The sequence below is a fragment of the Hemicordylus capensis genome, chromosome 3, assembly GCF_027244095.1.
Source record: "Hemicordylus capensis ecotype Gifberg chromosome 3, rHemCap1.1.pri, whole genome shotgun sequence".
NCBI lineage: Eukaryota > Metazoa > Chordata > Lepidosauria > Squamata > Cordylidae > Hemicordylus > Hemicordylus capensis.
Window position 1 is genome coordinate 299,407,274 of NC_069659.1, and position 20,007 is coordinate 299,427,280.

General features: G+C 45.4%; 1 protein-coding gene and 1 long non-coding RNA gene across 7 annotated transcripts in view; one reads left to right on the forward strand and one right to left on the reverse strand.

The window, feature by feature from the left end:
* Positions 1-20,007, reverse strand: part of CROCC2 (ciliary rootlet coiled-coil, rootletin family member 2) — a 140,858-nt gene that overhangs the window by 70,109 nt on the left and 50,742 nt on the right. For all 6 annotated transcript variants that reach the window (XM_053304340.1, XM_053304337.1, XM_053304338.1 and 3 more), the window contains 7 exons: positions 16,440-16,622; positions 16,125-16,269; positions 8,978-9,124; positions 5,639-5,869; positions 2,846-3,039; positions 1,240-1,367; positions 327-496 (listed from right to left, as the gene is read on the reverse strand). In XM_053304340.1, coding sequence (XP_053160315.1) covers positions 327-496; positions 1,240-1,367; positions 2,846-3,039; positions 5,639-5,869; positions 8,978-9,124; positions 16,125-16,269; positions 16,440-16,622 — 1,198 coding nt within the window. The remainder of the gene's footprint in view (positions 1-326; positions 497-1,239; positions 1,368-2,845; positions 3,040-5,638; positions 5,870-8,977; positions 9,125-16,124; positions 16,270-16,439; positions 16,623-20,007) is intronic.
* On the forward strand, positions 7,685-19,526 carry LOC128348744 (uncharacterized). The gene is made up of 3 exons (XR_008318288.1): positions 7,685-7,924; positions 16,505-16,645; positions 19,324-19,526. It is a non-coding gene; the product is annotated as an uncharacterized LOC128348744 (long non-coding RNA).

Consider the following 20,007-nt stretch of genomic DNA (forward strand, 5'->3'; position numbering starts at 1 on the left):
AGTCTCCACGCATGGAACACCACCCTGATCAGAGTAAAAGACCAGATTGAGCATGCAACCTGCATCGTGAATCAGTCCCGAGACCACGTGGGATAGGCTCACAGTTGTCATGGAGTTGCCCCTGATTTGTTGGTCCCAAAGTGAACACTGAAGTTCCCCACCACTACAAGTTTGGGGGACTCCAATGCCAACTCCGTAACCAAGTCCGTGAGCTCAGTTGGGCAGTGGGGTGATCGGGACACCAACAGAAGTTCCAGTCTATCCCTGACATTGCAGACTGATCTAGGATTATTGTCTGCAGGAAGTTAGAGGCCTGTAGCACTTACTTTTTCCTTTCTGAGGCGTCCAAGGTCCTCTTTAAAACCCAGCTTCTGGTTCTTTATAGCCAGTTGACACTCTTGCTCTACCTGAGTCAGCTGGTGCTTCAACATCTCTATTTCTCTCCTCAGTGTAGTTTCCTGAAGTTCAAGTTCATGCCGAGCTTTCTCCAACTCCACTGTAAAAAAATACAAACTCTCAGTTCAGGTTATATCATTGGGAGCTCTTCAGTAGAGGCTGTGGTAAAAGATAATTCTAAATCGGCTCGTGCATGTATGTGGTGTGTGTGTGTGTGTGTGTGTGTGTAACAGACTGTAATCCACTGAGGAGTGTCAAAAAGTATGGTAGAAATCCTTTAAATAAGTAAATAAATCCAAGCAAGCAGCTCCAAGCAATGTCACAATGGCTTCTGATGTTTTAGTTCCACGGTTGTCATTTTTTTAAAAAAACAGAATTTTTTAAAAAAAATATTCAAATATGTAAACACTTTTTTAAAAATTGTATTTTCGTTCTGATTTGTTTTGTTGTATCTGATTTTGTAGATATGGTTTTAGTTACATTATAGTTTTTAGTTACAAAGCAGTTGTAAGCTGCTTTGAGCAACTGTAGAAAGGCAGGACAAAATGTTGAAAGATTTGGGCATTTGCCAGTTGCCTGACCTTGATATGATAGTGAGTGACATTAATGGTCACTGGAATGCAAACCACCAACCACTAGCTGTGAGATACAGCCTCAGTACAGACAGATTACAGCTGTTGATTTTTAAAGAAATAAATACGATCTGGTACTTTCAACAGACCTTTAGTATTCCAATAGGTTAGCTAAGAATGTGGATAGAAGAGCCCATGACATATCATAATTGGATGCAAAAATCAAGCCTATCAGAATTTTGAATCAGACTCCATACTGTATATACTGTACCTTGGAGAGATTGTCTGGCAAAATCAATGCCTTGATTCTCTCCCTCTAGTTGTTCCTTGCGGGCCTCCAGTTGTGCTGCCTGCTCTTGTGCCTCGAAAAGGTTCGTTTCCAGGGATTCCTTCTCCACTCTAAAGCACATCAGCAAACAATCAAGGCCAGTCAATTAAACAAGGGAAGCGGTCATTTCCCTTGTAATGTACAGGTATATGGATTTAATGCACAGGTATATGGTTCTCTGACACTTGTGTACATCCAGAGTATATCCACAGCCCCATAGAGTTCATTTGTGCTGGTGATTCTACCCACTCATGGCACCCTGCTCGTCCCTGCTAATTCATGCATGAGACCAGCATAAAGGAATGACATCCAGAGAGCACAAATTGTCAATTGAGCTTGTGGGGAAAGGTACCTGCTTGACTTGGTTAGTCTTCCATGCATCTAGTTCAGCACAGAAGTATTGAACTGAAGATACAGGAAATTATCTGAACAGACCAAAGGAAAGGAAACAGAGAGCAGGTTCAGATGCCACGTGGAACTTCAGCTGAAGCTGCAGTCTGTGTGACATGATTCAGCCTTGGAAGTGCATGCACTCCTCTCCCATCCCTGCACAAGTGTCTGCTTCCTATCTAGGTTAGGAGGAGAAGCCAAAATTGGCTGTGATGTCTGAGCCTACCAATCTCAGCTTATTCTAACCTATTTGCTTCAGAGGATCTGAGATCTGAAACTCACTTCAACCCTCAGATTCAGATTTCGGGTTCTCTGAAGCAAATCGGTAGAGGGTCACATCCCAGGGTTAGTCCTTGGGAAAAATACAGTCTGCTCCCAACTGAGGAGCGTTCCTTTCCCATGATATAGGGTATAGGCAAATCTTGCCAGTCCAGCTCTGTAGCGCTGCAGCTCATCATGATGGTAGCGATTGAGGTTTCTAATGGGAGAGTCGCAGGGGTAGTGCTGCTACACTCTTTGAGATCGGTGAGGGCTGCTACATTCTCCAAAGTATAGTTAGCACACAGAGCTCTACTCCGCAGAATGGTGCGAAGTCTGGATGCGCGGTTTCTGTGTGCTTGCCTAGTGAAAGCCTGGCAGATCGTACAAATACCCACCTGGTGGGCTTCTCCAAGGCTGGCGGAGCACTCAGAGTGGTTGTCGGAAGTGGAAAGTGGTGCCAAGCAAGACACGCAACATTTGAAGGTGGCCCTCACAGCCATAAGCCACAAGAAATAGATTGAATAGTTGCAGGGGGTGTGGGGCGGAGAAAGCAAAAATGCTAATCAAAAGTCGAACAAGGAATAGAAAGATGAGAATAAACAAAAATTAAGAGGAGGAAAAGGTCTGATATAACTAACTTTTTTCTTCTTCAGCTCAGTCATGAGCAAAGGTGAATAGGAAAGATCTCTGATACGACTGCTGGGGTGGTTGAAAAGAGGCTGAGGGAAAGAGGTGGGAACAAAAGTGAGTAAGCTAAAGAGGGCGGGCCTGCTGCCAAAATTCTACTTAAGCTCTGGAAGGTTCCGAGATACATTCTGTGCGTGTGCAGACACCTATAGTGTGAATGACAACAGGCCACTACGAAGAACCTCTGTTGCTTATAAGAGATGGACAGTACCTGAGAGTGTCTGTCTCTTCCATGAGCAACTTCCTGTGTCTCTCCAGTGCAGTCAGCTCCACAGACAGCTGTGCCTTTTCCTTAGCCATCTCTTCCTTCTCCTGTAGGGTGCGAAGCAAGGAGTCTGCTTGCATCTCCACCTCTCGATGGCTCTGGGCCAGCTTCTCACCTAGAGTTTGCTTTTGGCTGTTCAACTGGTACAAAGCAAAGAAGAATGAATGAGAGAAAGGGAAAAGACAGTAAGGGCAAGAGCTAAAGTGTCTGATTAGGACCCTGGCTGTGCAACCCTGCAAACCATCTGTCTTGAAGGCTGTACTGAAAGAGAGCTATGCTTCAGACCCCAAGATCTCTAGAAAGGGACTCCAAAATTATTTGCATAGACCAGGGATAGTTAGCTAGGCATTTTATTTGGTCTATAACCAGTACAACAACAATAAATTTGATACATACACCACACATTTTATCAGGGCTGCCCAACTTTGGCCCTCTTGCAGATGTTGGCCTACAACTCCCATAAACCCTGGCTATTGGCCACTGTGGCTGGGGATTATGGGAGTTGTAGTCCAAAAACAGCGGGGGGGGGGCTAAGTTTGTTTGTTTGTTAAATTTATACCCCACCCAAACTTACGTCTCTAAGTTAAGCAGGCCTGCTTTATAACAACATAACCAATCCACTTTCTGCCCTCTATCACATTAGATGTGTTATGAATGTGATAGATAAGTTATCTCTGCTTTCTGATCTGCTAACAAACATGAGACATAAAACATTTCCAACTGTACTGGTAAGGAAGACAAAAGGGGTGTTATAAACACGTTGTGAATCCTTTGATAAAATATTCAATTTAAAATTATATGCTCAGTTGTCTCTATCTCATATTAGACCAGGGGTTTCCAGCTTTGGGTCCCCAGATGTTGGACTACAGCTCCCATCACCCCCAGCTATTGTGGCTGGGAATGATGGGAGTTGTAGTCGAACAACACCTGGGGAGCTAGAGTTGGAAACTACCAATTATGCTGGAGAAGGCTGTCTGAGTGTATCACCATGCTGGACCAGTGGAAGAAGACAAAGAGATTTATCTTCTCAAGCAACATTTCAAGAACAAAAGTCCTGGGACAGGAATTTGTCCTCTCATTCTTTGTAAAGTACCACGTATATATCATCATCATCATCATCTACATATATAATTCTCTAAGGCATACCCGTGGCTAATCCCATGCGTGGCAGCTCTCGCAAAAGTTCACAAACAGAAGCACCTGGTTAGGCAGTGGGGATTCCATTTGCAGATAGGGAGGAGGAGCCTGTGATGGTTAAGGTCAGTTGGAATGAAACTGTTACTGGTTGGAATAGATAGATAGATAGCAGGGGTCTGCGAAGAGAGGGGTCGTGAGGGAGGAAAAAGCCCCTTCAGGAGAAGGAGGCTGCCATTCTGTGAATTGGATGAGGAAACAAAATGAACAAGATCTGTTAACTCTGGGAGGGAGAGAGAGGGAGAGAAAGGAAGAAAAAATATGGGAGGGGAAGAAAACTGAGGGGAAGAGCGAGTAGAGGAGAGAGAAAGAGAGAAAAAGAAGGGAGGGGAAGAGAGAAAGAAGGAAGGGCAAGGGACAGGCCCAAGCCTGTTAGCGGCCTGAGGGGAACAAGCGGTCATGGTGGTGGCTGCAGCAGCAAGGAAGGGCTTGGGTGAGGGAGGTCTTTGGGGATAGGCTCCTAAGGAAGCACTGGCAGGCTTGTGGCAAGAGAGCAAATACTTAAGGGAGCACACCTGCATAGCCACCTAATGGCACAGCGGGGAAATGACTTGCCTAGCGAGCAAGAGGTTGTTAGTTCAAATCCCCACTGGTATGTTTCCCAGACTTTGGGAAACACCTATATCGGGCTGCAGCGATATACCTGTAGGAAGGTGCTGAAAGGCATCATCTCACACTGTGCAGGAAGGGGCAATAGTAAACCCCGCCTGTATTCTACTAAAGAAAACCACAGGGCTCTGTGGGCGCCAGGAGTCAACACCAACTTGATGGCACGATCTTTCCTTTAGAACTCCTGCACTTCAGGAGCACTACTTACATTATTTCCAATGTAAGTAGTGCTCCCAAAGTGCAGGCATGCTACTTTGCCCTTTTGTACAAGACCACCAGCACCTCTTTAGTAGCCTGCAGCAGAGTGGGTAGCTCAGAACCACCTGCTTTACACTGCACCATTATCTCAATGGTGGATCCTCTTAGCAAAAGGCATAGGGATAGCTCAACAATACTAAACATGCTGCGTATGGATAAGGTCCCAGATATCCATTTTAAAATGATCTTTGATATCTGGGCTGGGAAAGGCCCCCCACCCCAATTTTGGCAAGCTCTTGGCATGGCAAATTTGGACCTCTTGAAAACTTAGACACAAAAAAGCACATAGGGATCCCTATGTGCTTTATTGTGTCTAAGTTTTCAAGAGGTCCAAATTTGCCATGCCAAGAGCTTGCCAAAATTGGGGTGGGTGGGGGAGGGGGGATACTAAAACCCCAAATTACACACTTCCTCTACCCACAGTGTTTGCAACCAAGAAGAAAGCAAACAAAGGCAAGTTCTTGCAATCTGCATAATTTATTCCAAACCACAGTTCAGGGATTCCAGAATGTGGGGTTGTTAGTAGTCTATTGTGCCCTGTCACCTTCCCAGAGGCATCCAGCTAGAGGCAGACTACTGAACTAGAAGGGTCAGACTTACCCATGCCAATCCTTTTTGTACCCTGCAGTTATTTTTTTAAAAAACCAACACCACCGAAACCTGGTGCCCTTTTCACACCTGCATTATTTGGTCCTGCAGTTGGACTCTCTCCCTGCGCAGCAAGGCCATGTCCTCTTCCAGCCTCTCCTGCTTCTCTTCAGAGGCCTGGCAGCGCTGCTCCAGCCTGTGCGTCTCTGCCTTTGTGCGCATCAGCTCCTGCTCCAAGTGTGCCCGCCATTCTCGCCAGCCAGCTTGCTCTTGCTCCAGCTCCCGCTTCCTGCTTAGCAGCCTGCTCTTCTCCTCTTCAAGCTGCAGACACAGAAGCTTGGGACTTACCAGTCCTGCAAGGGGAGGGCCCTAGAGGCAGGGGCTGCCCTTTTGTGAGGCAGGGTGAGGCAGTTGCCTCAGGCAGCAGATTACTGGGGTGCCGGCAGGGCTGCAATATGCCCCCTACCGTTGCCATTGGAGCAGCACTTTGGGACTGATCTGACTCTTGCAAACTTTGCAAGGAGTACCTCACCTCATACTCCTTGCAAGGCCCGAAAGACGCACAAGAAAGGAAGAGGAGGCTTCTGGAATGCTCCCCTCCGCCTTGCCCTTCATGCACTTCCAAAGCTTGCAAGGTTTGGTTTTGAAAGAGGTTGGCTCTCGCCAGGGGCACAAGGCAAGGCAGCATCTGGTGCCCTTGCCTCGGGCACCACAATACCTTGGGCTGCCCCTGCCTACAGGAATGCCAAAGGCAGGTTGGCCTTGGAGCTGTGCCTCCAAAAGGGGAGTATTCAGAGACATTTGGCTAAAAGGTTTCCCTTCTTGCACTTTCACACAAAGCTGGATTAAGCAGGGGTGAGGGCACACAGCTGATATGTGCTCTTGGCCCTCATTCATATGGGCCCCTTGCCAACTCCTTGAATGGGGCATCCACTTTGCTGCCCCTCTGCTTGCCCTTGCTAGGGCCCGCTGGCCTCTCCCCTCGCATGCATTTGCCCTAAGTGCCCCCCCCCACTCCACAAAAGCCTTAATCCAGCTCTGCTTTCACACATGAAGTATGAATGGCCTTTGAGCCTATATCAGTGCTTATTTGAATGTGTAATCGTTATTAAAGCTGAACAGAAAATGGGGGGGAAAGGCATTTTAAAATTTATAAATGCACTCCTCCGCTCTGATCAATGTAGGTTTTACATCCACACTGAAAACCAATGGAGGCAGAAGCTTCATGTATGGAAATGGCAATCCTCATGAGACAGAGCTCTTTGATCTTGTTTTAGTCCAGCGAAGTGATTCTTAACTCCTGTCACCTGTTCTAAACTAAACTATATACAATGTTAGATTTTGTATATGTTTTTGTATATGTTTTTAACTGGTTTTATGTTATTGTAAACCGCCCAGAGACGAAAGTTTGGGGCGGTATACAAATTTGATAAACAAACAAACAAACAAATAAATAAAAATAATAAATGTGTCAGCATGTAATTGAAGGCATGACTCATGAATAGCAGCTACACGAGGCTACAGCTTGTATTGGGACCAGTGCCATGGTAGGGGGCATTTTCGTGCCATTGTGCTGAAGAAAGTTGCCCCACTTCCCAAAGCAGCCATTTAACTCCATTTCATCCTACCCCTCTCTCTGCTGACTGGGCAAAGATGCATCTTCCAAGTGCCGAATCTCTTCTATTTAGCCAGGCAGAACAACTCCCCTACTCATTGCAGCACAGCATCTTTTCCAATGACAGCAGCGGTGGCTGTCTCCCTCTCCCTCCACCTCCAAAGCTTTTGTTCTTTGTTTTAAAGATTTTGGGCCCCACCCCTATAGGACAAGGATCCATTTTTTTAATTTCTCTGCTATGTAAACTGCTTTCAGAGCTTTGAAATATATTATATAGTTGAAAAGTGATGTAATAAATATTCCAAACTGAACTGAACTAGAATAAACTAAATATTTAAACCTAATTTTTGGGTGAGATATAAATATGATTGGTAAATAAATAAATAAGTAAATAAATAAGTAAGTAAATAAATAAGTAAATAAAATAAAATAAAATAAAATAAATCCTCTTATTGCACAGTATATACCATTTCGCTTTTGGGAAAACTTTGGTGTGTGATTCTGGGTGATAGGTTTTGTTTTCTCTGCCTTTGCTTTCCTTGCTTGTATGAAACAGGATTCTCTTGTGGCTCCTCTTTTCCTGAAACCTAGCAGGTGCTTAGCAGAGTCAGAGCCCTGCAGACAATGTGAGCAGCAGGGCCTGGGTGAATTTCCCCATGTGCTGCGTAGGCAGGTTACAAGCTTCCATGAGGCAAGGAGACCATGCTTGAAGTCTTCCGGAAGTCATAAACGCTGTGCTGTTGGCATAAGCTGTGGAGTATGTGAGTACTGCGAGTCCCCCCCCCCCCATTTCAGGCCTCACTGCAAGTTACAAGCTCTTGGCGGTTACAAGCCCTGCAGGGATGGTGCTCATGAGGCCGAAAGCTTCCTGGCACATCACTGGTTTGAAGAGGCTCGGGGAAAGTGTGCTTTTTGGCAGCCAGGGAAGCCACTGAGGCGAGCTCTGTTTGCTCTCAGCAATGGACTCTCAGGGGCTGGCAGGCAAGCAAGCCAAAACCCAAGGCACACTCTGCCAGGGATCGCTATCACGGTTCTAGGGGAGGCTAAAATGCTGGACTGGGGCTTGGGAGAGAGGCATTTAGTTCTCAGCAATGCCTCTGCCAAGGTCAAATTAAATGAGGGAAATCGATGGTAGGATTTCTAGTCTCTTTAAATGTTTGCAAAAAGCAGCCACAGATGGCAGGGAGAGAGTGCAATTCAGATCACAACATGGCACTGGGGGCCAGGGCAGGGGTAACCCTTTCCCCATGTAGCTTTCTCCTATGGAAACCATCCCTTTCAGCCAAGCTGCCATTTGTCCCATTAAGAAAAAACTAATGGAGACTCACAAGTAGTCCCTAATGGAGCCCCAGCAGCTGGGGGTGATTTTAACTGAGAAAATGGCATGAGTGGATTGGTTACCCCTCCCCACCCAGCACCATGGTCCTGATTATCTGGATCAGCCCCCGCATCCCCCTGCCTGTAGTTGCTTTTTACAAACAGAGAGACCAGAGATCCAACCACCTAATTTAGCAATACTCCAGGACTGGCACCAGCTTCCTACAATCTTCCAAGTACAATTTGAGTTTCCACTTACAATGCCTCAAACACCGTGGGCTCTACCAATTCCTCTGCAATATGCTGTTGCTGTGACCAGAGGTCAATCTGCAGCTCCAACTCTGCCACATTTAAGGATCCCTCTATCCAGGTGTTTTAGACGGCTGCCTCAACTTACCCAATGGTAGGGTCACCTCTGCTTGTATATGCTGCTGGCTGTGCATGGTGAACTCCCTGCTAGAGCCTGGCTCGAGCAGTTCATCCTAGTGTCTTGTTACCTGCAGGAGGATGCGGTTGAGGTTGACTTTGTCATGAGCCAGCCCTTCATTCAGAGCTCCCATCTTGGCTAGCGAGTCTCTCAGCTCAGCATCCTCCGATTTCATCTTGCGGATGGAGAGCTCAAGCTCAGCATTGGTTGCTTCAACCTGAGTGGGGAAGAGGGGACACATCCACACTGGAGTTTGCTGATAATGGAGTCCAACCTTCTTACTTGGACTATTCAGATCATTATTGACTTGGAAACAAATTTCCCAGAGTCTCTGCCTTTGCTGTTCTCTTCCCAGGGAAACCTATGGCAACACAGCTCCTATGCCTGACAGCTGGTGCTGGTAGAAAATGTTCTCACATTCAGTATGTCCAGCAGTCCAATTCCTCCTCTCATTCCTGGCTAGTGTGTTTCCCTTCACTTTAGGATACAGCAATGGATCCTAACTGGATTTAACAATCGCTCCTAAGTGTCCTTTCCAACTTGCTTTAAAGACAGCCCTGTGGTATTCAGATGAACTACGGGAGCTGAAGCGGTGAGGTAGATGACTAGAACGCAAGTGGAGGAAGACTCAGTGCGAGTCTGATCAGGCACAACACAGAGCACATTTGAAGATCTATGGTCTGGCAGTGTGGGTGGCAAAGAAGATGTTCTTCTCTGCCCGCATTGCTTCCGCAAAGTTCAGCTGAATTGTCTAGGGTTGTTAAGGGGCTAGTGCCTCCCCTTGAATTTAAACTTGGAACCATCTGTTACTCACTGTGACATTTTTAATTATTCCTTTATGGATAAAATCTCTCATATTTGGGCCGAGCTGGATTCCACAGTTACTGCAGAGTCTACTGTGGAGGTGTCCAGCAACTCCTCTTATGGGATTAGATTGGATCTTTTTCAGTTTGTGACTCCCAAGGAAGTGGACAAACTGCTTCGGATTGTGTGTCCTACAACCTGTTCTCTTGACCATTGCCAGATTTGGCTTATCTCATCTGATAATTATGTTATCAGAGGGTCTGGTAAATATTATAAATGCTTCTCTGAGGGAGGGCAGGATGCCTCCCTGTCCTAAGGCAGCTATTATTAGACCACTTTTGAAGAAAGCTGCACTGGATCCCTCGGAGTTAGCTAATTACAGACCTGTTTCTAATCTTCCATGGTTGGGCAAGGTGATTGAGCAGGTGGTGGCCTCTCAGCTTCAGGCAGTTTTGGATGATGCAAATTATCTAGACCTAGGCTTTCGTGGGGACTATGGGGTTGAGACTGCCTTGGTCACCCTGATGGATGATCTCTCACTGGCTATCGACAGTGTGACTCTGCTGATCCATTTGGATCTCTCTGTGGCTTTCGATACCATCAACCATGGTATCCTTCTGGACTGCCTGAGGGAGGTGAGATTGGGTGGCACTGTTTTACAGTGGTTCTGTTCCTACCTTTCTGGTAGGTTCCGGATGGTGTCACTTGGAGACTGTTCTACAAAGCGAGAACTAGTGTGGAATTCCACAAGGCTCCATACTGTCTCCAATGCTCTTTAACATCTTCATGAAACCGCAAGGATTATCAGGAGTTTGGTGCAGGGTGTTATCAATATGCTGATGACACCCAGATTTACTTCTCTATGTCAACCTCATCAGGAAATGGCATAACTTCCCTAAATGCCTGCCTGGAGGCAATAATGGGCTGGATGAGGGATAACAAACTGAAGTTGAATCCAAATAAGACAGAGGTATTGACTGTGGGGGCCAGGACCCAAAAGATGGTTTAGATCTGCCTGTTCTGGATGTGGTTACAATCCCCCTGAAAGATCAGGTATGTAGTTTGGGAGTGCTCCTGGACCGTAAGCTCTCCCTGGTTTCTCAGGCTGAGGCAGTGGCCAGGAGCGCTTTTTATCAGCTTCAGCCGATAGGTCAGCTATGTCCATTTCTAGAGGTGAATGACCTTAAAACAGTGGTACATATGCTGGTAACCTCCATGCTTGACTACTGTAATGTGCTCTACGTGGGGCTGCCTTTGTAATAGTCCAGAAACTACAATTGGTACAGAATGTGGCAGCCAGATTGTCTATGGGACAACATGAAGGGACCACATAACACTGTTTTTAAAAGAACTGCACAGGCTGCTGATATGTTTCCAGGTGAAATACACAGTGCTGGTTATTACCTATAAAGCCCTTAAAGGCTTGGGTCCAGGCTATTTAAGAGAGCGCCTCCTTTGTCATGAACCTTGCTGCCTGTTATGATTTCCTGGAGAGGTCCAGTTATGGTTGCCACCAGCTTGTTTGGTGGCGACCCAGGTCTGTGCTTTCTCTGTGGCTGCCCCAGGGCTTTGGAATATGCTCCCTACTGAAATAAGAGCATCTCCTTCTCTGTTTGTTTTCAGGAAGACCCTCAAGACTCTCATGTTCTCGCAGGCTTTTATTTAGAATTAATTTTAATAATTTGTTTTAATAACTGTCTTATGCTATTGTTTTTACTGTGTTGTGTCTTTTAATCTGTGTTGACTTTTAAATATGCCAAATTTTGTACACTGCCTAGAGAGGTACATAAAAGGCGGTATAAAAAACTGATAGCTAGATAGACAGACAGATAGATAGATAGATAGATACATTCTGCTTCTTTGAAGTTAGCCATATGACATCTGAGCCTTGATAACACAATATTTAAAATAATCCTTGCACCATGCTGCTCGTACAAATAATAAACCTCTGAAACGGCCTTATTCCGAGTCAGACCATTGGTCCATCTAGCTCAGTATTGTCTTCACCGACTCACAGCAACCTTTTGGTTTCTGACAGCAGTCTTGCTTTCTTCTACCTGGACAGCCGTCTTCTACCTGGAGATGCCAGGGGTTGAACCTGGGACTTTTTGTATATAGCAATAGCAATAGCAATAGCACTTACATTTATATACCGCTCTATAGCCGGAGCTCTCTAAGCGGTTTACAATGATTTAGCATATTGCCCCCAACATTCTGGGTACTCATTTTACCGACCTTGGAGGGATGGAAGGCTGAGTCAACCTTGAGCCCCTGGTCAGGATCGAACTTGTAACCTTCTGGTTACAGGGCGGCAGTTTTACCACTGCACCACCAGGGGCTCTTATATAAAGCATGTGCTCTACAACTGACCCACAGCCCTCCCAAAACCAAGACCTAGGCCTGAAACGTTATATTAAAAGAACCAATTTGCCCATTTCTTTCCCAGTTTAATATCAGCTACTGTCCAAATTCTACTGGAAGTGAGGAAGGGGAGAGAGGAATCCTCCATATATGTGCACAGATGTGAACATACAACAGAACAGTGAAAATTATGGTTGCTTTTCTCCCCCCGCCCCTACCGCCCCAATTATATATCAGGCAACATCCTGTCATAAGAAAACACAACTTCTTTCAAATGTCATCTTGGCCAAAGTGTGGGTGGCAAAGAAATCTGCTACTCACTTCAGTGGAGCCAATCTCAGCAGCCTGTGCAGTTTTCACAGGAGTGTTTTACCAAAATAGTTACTCATCCAGGGCCTGCCCTAACACCCTGTTGGATCATGGCCTTGGCAGGCATGTTATTTCCGAGAAAAGAGAGTAACTTAGAACACAGTTTACAATTTCGAAATATCAAGCCCTGATGATGTGATGGCGTGCTGTGGCACCTCACCCACGGTTCTGCTTTGCTGATATTTATACATAAGGGCCTAAAGTAGTTAGGAAAGAAATTTGGTATTTCTGGCGAGCCCAGACTGTCACGGATACTGTAACTCTGCCCTCCTGGCAAAGTCTCTGGAGTTCACAGCCAGAACTGAAACTGCTGCTCAGCAGGAACAATCAGAGAGAATATCTAAGATTTTACATTCTCTTTCCACCCCCTCCAAACCAGGAACCAATGGGAGCCCCTTGGAAAGCAAGCATGTGGTGACATTTTCCAAAGTAGAAGGGCACTCTGCTTTTCTGTCTGACAGGGTTTTGCTACAAAGCAAGCTGCTGAAAGCTTTTGGCGAGAGGTGCTTTTTTAGAATATTTAGTGAACAAGTGCCTTTTGTAAGGCCCTGCAAATTTCATAGGAACACAGGAAGCTGACTTATACAGAGTCAGACCATTGGCCCATCCAGCTCAGTATTGTCTACACTGACTGGCAGCAGCTCCCCAAAGTTACAGGCTAGATCCTCGCCCAGCACTCCCTGGAGATGCAAGCATGCAGATGCTCTTCCACTGAGCTATGGCTCCATCCCCTAAGGGGAATATATGTTACAGAACTCACATGTAGTCACCCAAATGCAAACAAAGGTGGACTATATCTAGCAAAGGGGACAATTCATGCTTGCTTCTACAAGACCAGTTATTTCTAAACCTGTGGCCTGAAATTGCTCTGAGTCACATACTACCCCTGACTTAGTTCTTAGTACTAGAAGAGCAGAGCAACATGCCAACAGTAACAAAACGTTCTCACTAGCTGTGCTACTGATTGGCCAACTATGCTCTCTCCTAATAACCACCTGGAATTACGTATGACTTTCTGTTGGGATTTCAAAGCAACCAGAAGACATCATTGGTCCTGGGAGCTCTATCCTTCCGCTTGCCTGATTCCACTTATGCAGCATATTCCATATTATTTCTCATGTTAGTGTTGCCATCTCCCCCAATTTTCCGGATAGTACCCGTATTTTAAGCATGTCACCTAGATTGCTTAGCCTACCCAGATTCCCCCAGATTTCAGATTTCATTAAAAATATATTAAAAAATAAAAAGCTAAGCTCTAACCCTTGTAGAAGTGATGGAACAAAAGTGCAGTCACTATTCTGCCAAACCACTGGGCTTGGATTAAGGAGGCAGGTAAAGCACAGGAGGCTAGCAGGAAGAGTTTCATAGGATCATAGGAAGCTGCCATATACTGAGTCAGATCATTGGTCCATCTAGCTCAGTATTGTCTTCACAGACTGGCAGTGGCTTCTCCAAGGTTGCACGCAGGCAGTTTCTTAAGTACAGCAGTCTCCAGAGGAATGTTGCCTTTGTTTTTTATCAGCAGGGGATCTCTATCAGGCAGTTGAGAGGATAGCTTGCTTTTAATGTAAATCACTGCCTGCCTGCCAGGCTGTGCATTACAATGTTTAAGGAAAGGAAAGGAAAGGTTGTGCTGTCGAGTTGGTGTAGATTCCTGGCGACCACAGAGCCATGTGGTTTTCTGGACTTTGGCTTTACACTCTATGCATGCCTACTTAGAGTTAAGCACCATTGGTTTTATCAGATCTTTTCTCAAGTAAGTGTGTACAGAATTAAAGCCTTAATTGAAAAGCTGTGCTTTTGTTGTTGTTGTTGTTCTATTGCTGCTGTCAATATTTCAAAGAAAATGGTCAGGCAAAGATATCTTTCCCAACTATTGTTGGTAGATATCCAAAACAAATACAAGTCAACTGGAAAGTGCATCTACTAATTTGCATAATATGCAAATTAGGGAACCCAGATTTGGAGAGCCAGAATATGGCAACCCTACTCATGTCCTGTTAGCTATAATACTCCACTAAGTTCCTGCCTAAGGCCTTTGCTCCTCAAGTTTCTGTGCTTTCTGCCACCAGCCCAATCTTGCTCTTGTATGATACCTTGGCTTAACCTCCATTTGCTTCTATCCTTGATTCTGGAAATCTCATGCACTGGCCAACTTTCTGAGCGTGCACCCATGCATCATGAAGAAGCATAACCACTGTGGAGAGTTTCTTGCATTCTGCAGCACCTGTTGCACAAGGGGATGTGTGATTGTCACTGATCTCTCCTTCCCCCAAAAGTGCTGATGCACCATCCAAAAATATGGCCCTGAGGGCTGCACAACCCTCAGAGACTTATTTTCAGGTGGTGCATTTGGGTGGCGCAGTTTCTTTGCGTGCAGCAAGGGGAAGGAGAGATTGGCAAACATTGGCTTCCCTTGCATGATAGGAGCTGTGGAGCTCAGGAAAGTCTCCATAGCAAGGATGCTTCTTCCTGACATGCAGAAACATACTTAGGCAAGGTGTCAGCCATTGTTCTTAGGCTTTCACTTTTCCTCTTAATTGACTGGAAGGTAACGTTACCCTCTGTTATTGGCATGGGCAGTAATAGCTGTGCTCCTCACCCACGCTCCAGCTCCTTCCTTGTCCTCTCTCTTTCTTTAACCACAACTTCTTTCTGCTCCTCCAGTAATTTTCACTGCCTCTGTAGCTCCCAATTCATGGTCTGACAATGACTGACATAGTCATTGTCAGACCATGAATTGGGAGCTACAGAGGCAGTGAAAAAAAAACCTATATCGCTTTTAAGATGCTATCGTGAATAAATTAGTGTGAAGGGGATCGTTCTGCACGATCCCCACCGAACGTTAAGGTCATCTGAGGAGGTCCATCTTCAGTTACCACCAACACATCTGGTGGCGACTCAAAGGCAGGCCTTCTCTGTAGCTGCTCCTGGGCTGCAGAATGCACTCCTGGCAGAAATCTGTAATCTGAGTTCATTATTGGCCTTCAAGAGAGCCTTTAAGACCTATCTGTTTGGCCTGGCCTTCCAGGGTTTTTAAACTGTTTTTAAAACGTAAAGGTTTGCCCTGGTTTTCCAGGGTTTTAAAAACTGATTTAATTGTTTTAATAATGGTTTTATGTTGTTTTTACAGTGTCTGATTTTAATAGTTAATTTATTTTAGTTTTGTTTTAATGTAAACCACCCTGAGCCATTTTTAGAAGGGTGGTATAGAAAATCAATCAATCAAATAAATAAAAGTGTGTGTAGAAAAGCCAACATTTTGCTTTCCATTGTGCTCTGGAATGTCCAGCCAGACAGGGAGCACTTTCCTCGTGCTATTTTTGCCTGCCGATCAGTGCTAACTTTTCTCTCGTTTCATTAGTGCTGCAAAAATAGCACAAGGAAAGTGCTCCCCATCTTGCTGGAGTGCTGAAACTCAGAAAGATAACCAATGGGTTTCTTTAAAACCCAGTGTTGGTGTCTGGAGCCTTCGAGAGAGCCCATCCTTAAATGAGGTGGGAGCTTGAAAAGCTACAGAATAAACCATAATCTTGAAAAGCCCCTAAACAGAAAAGGGGGAAAACAACCACCCTTCGGGCAGGGGTTGCCAAGAGCCTCAGGCTGGCCATCACTGATTAAGGGCCACAGAGAGGAACACAGAGTCCTTTTGCTAGTGGATTGCTTGTCGTGGCCATCCTTACTTTGGAAAGTGCACTGCTCAAGCCTTCCTGAGCACTCTCAAGCACATCCTTCTCCAGCATGGCCTGGTTCAAAGACTCCTTGACAGTCACCAGCTCTTTCTTCAGGGCTGACATCCTTTCCTCAAGCTGCTCCAGGGACCTTTGCCTGATGAAGGACAAAAAGACAAGTTCTGCCTAGCAGCTTAATTAACTAGGGAAGGTCCTGCTTCACACATTGCTCATTGGGAGGATCTCTACAGCTTCTTGAAACTCCAAGAAAGGATTTTGGGAAGAGCAAGATTGCCCTTTGGTATGGCCACTACACCAGCACCTCACCCCCGCTCCAGCTCCTTTCTCGTCCTCTCCCTTTCTTTAACCACATCTTCCTTCTGCTCCTCCAGGAGTTTCCGCTGCCTCTGTAGCTCTCCATTCACAGACTTCATCCGCTCCACTTCCAGATAGGAGGAGTCAAGCCGCTGGGTCAGGCTTTCCACTTCCACCTCCAAGGCCTCCTTTTCTCTGAGGGGATGAGAAAACCAAATGTAAGCAACCTGGGGCAATGCTAATGTGGGTCCTCGTTGTCTATATGGAGCGGGGAAGCCAACCTGAGGCTCTCCAGCTGTGGTTGGACTACAACTCCCATCATCCCCAGCAACAGTAAAAGTCCAACAACAGCTTCTGGAACTTTCTCACACAGGGCTGTTACCATGAATCTCCTCCAGAAGAGTGTGTGTATTTTTTAAAACACCGGCCAGACTTACCCTGAAATCCATTCGAGACACCCCCCCCACACACACACACAAATCGGGCTTTCTCTTCCAATTTTTAGCTTGTCCCGATATATTTCCGGGTTTGTTTGTTTTAATGCTGGTTTGAAGCGCGTTTTTCTGAAAATGCCGGAGCAAATCGGGAGAGGCACTGACATAGAATCATTAACATGACAAGAGGGAAACACTCTTTAGTAAATAAACTGTTTAGGAATGCAGATTGAGCTGCCTTGCCTAGCTGTGAAGAGTGGAAAACCCAGTTTTCAGGAAGCAAACTCTTTGGAAGTTCTCTTTACAAAACCTCTGTGCTTGCTCAAATTGACTTTATTGAACAGTATTAGTTTGCTTGCTTAAGGTTTTTGCTGGTTAAAACACCACACATGCATTGGAAAAAAGGGAAGAAATCTGTTAGTGAATACAAATGCTCCCAGTCTAGGACACAAGGTTTTGAAGGCAACATTGTGTTCCTCCCCACGGAGCTCTCTCTCTCTTTCTCTCCCCACATTGGCTAGAAGGAAAACACAGAGACATGCAATGTGAACCTGCAGAAAAAGGAGAGCAGAGGGGAAGGGCTGTTTGCTTCCTGGATGCTGTGATGTGCATGCAATTCAAAGTGGCTTCGCTCAACATTTACCCCGAAAGCTGGAAGCTATGTGTAGGAAAGCTCCTGGTTGGCCATCCCTGGGGTGGAACACCATATTCTGCCTCTATCACCTGTCTTCAAACTTGTTCTTCTCGTTTGCAAAGCAGGGTTGCTAACAGCCACATTCAGGGACAGGTGGGAGGAGGGCACTTAACCCTTTCCTCACTCACTGCCTTTCCCCCTCCAACTTCTCATCCCAGCTGCTTTTTCTCCAACTGAGGCTCCAGACTTCTGTTAGGAATGGAAATATAGTCCTGGAACTTCTACTGGTGGAAAAGGCAGCTGGGGTCGTTGATGAAAGAAGCAATGGGTAAGGTAAGATGTAAGTGCCCTCCTTCTCTGCGCCTTCTCTGCTAGAAAGTGGTCCCTCCAAGCCCTCTGCTTTGCAAAGGGGTGGTTGAACTTTGAAAAGACTGGGCAGAAGCGGAAAATAGTGCCGTAGAAAGTAGAAATAGTATAATAGACGTAGTGTTTATAATGTGATCAAGGAAATCCTGGGGCAGGATCTGAGAATGATCTCTAGCTATACCAGTTGGATGTGAGATGTTCAAAGAGATGTTCAAAGATATGCATTCAAGCATGTATGAGAAAGGGCTGGAACCAAAAGAAAGTCTCCGTCTATTAAAAAACAAACAACAATTACAAAAACTGAGAGGAATCTTGTTTAACATAGATGCTTGCCTGGCAGGGGCGTATCTAGGGTGGGGCAGGCAGGGCACGTGCCCTGGGCACCACTTGAAGGGGGGCGTCATTTTTTAAAATTAATTTTTTTTAAAAAAATGGCTGCTGAAAACAAAATGGCCACTGTGCATGCTCAAATGGCCTCTGTGAGGCCCTAGGCCATGCCAGGCCTCACAGAGGCTACATTTGAGCATGCACGGTGGCCATTCTGTTTTCAAGGGCCATTTTAAAAAAAAATTTAAATGGCCACCGCACATGCTCAAATGGTCCCTGTAAGGCCCTAGAGGCCAGCGGGGGGGGGGGGGAGGGAACCTTTGCAGACCCCCCCATGGCCTTTAGGAAGCCCCCCAAAGGGGCTACAGGTAATTATTATTTTTTAAATTAATATAAGTCACTGTACACATATTCAGATATGTGAAGTATGTGACCTTCAGACTTGTATTTTTCAGCTGATATTATGTTAAAGTTATCTGAAAGATGAGTGTCAGATGTTTGGACAGGGGGCGCAATTTCAGTGCTTGCCCTAGGCGCTATTTTTCCTAGATACGCCTCTGTTGCCTGGAAAACTGTGGCCATGTTCAGAGACACATTTTTCTATGAAGTGAGAGAAAGAAGCAAGCCTTAGGCCAGGGGTAGGCAACCTGTGGCACTCCAGCTGTTCTAGAACTCCCAAAATATGGCTGGGGGTGATGGGAGTTGTAGTTCAACAAAAGCTGGAGTGCCAAATGTTGCCTATCCTTTCCTTTGGTTTATGCATGCCCTCACCCTGCCTCTACCCCAAGTCTCTTCACCTCACTATCACCGAGTGGAAAATAATAAATGAACTGGCAAAATAATGGATTTACCTATACCTGGGATCTCTCTGAGCCTGTTATCTGTAACCAGGTGTAAAGAAAAATACAGATAACCCAAGTATTCTGCTGATACATACAATATGCTTTAATCAAGGAGAGTACCAAGGGGCATTTATGAACCCCAGGCTCACTCTCCTCTCATCCGAGATAGAAAAATGTTTGTCTGAACAGGGCCTAATTAAGCAGATGTGTTCAAAGTATATGGTAACCATCTGGCCTGTTTCAAGCTGTCTGTTTAATGTCCTGTTAATTAGAACTGTTTTTTTTTAAAATAGTTAATTCAACGTATCAAAAGGTAGAAAGTCTTTGAACAGACAAAACAAAATCTCTTTCAACAACTTGGGAAGAAGGAATAGAAACAGAATTGGAAGAAACTAAAAGTCATCTTCTCAAACTTGCCCAAAGGCAGTGGCAGGACCATTGTATACAACCCAGACCCAAGTGTGCTGTAAAGAGAGAGCAGGCACCCCACAGCAAGGTATCTATACAGCACAAATAGCTTCAGATGATTCACATGAAAGAAGCAACCCAAAGAATGCAGCAAAAGGCAAAACAAGGAGAGGATTTCGTGAACATTTAACCTGACAGAAATTACTTTCCAGCCCCATACTGTGTTGGAGATGGTGTTCCAATGCACCAACTATCCTAATGACCATTAGGGGCACTGGGAGTAGAGATAGTGAGTAACCCTAGCTGTTCTACCTGTCTCTACTCTATGACCCCTGATTGGATTCCTCAGGTATTTCCTGTTGAGCTCCACAATCCCTCCTTTCCTCTTAGAGAGCAGATGGAAACATCTCTCTTCCTCACCTGTTCATTATGTAGACCTTTAGATTACGATTAGGTCTTTCCTATCCAAGTGTACTTAACCAATAAATACTTAGTATTTAGTTCTACAAGAATCTCCACGTATTTTCTCTAAATAGCTGCAACAACTAAACTCTGTGCTAAATACTCTG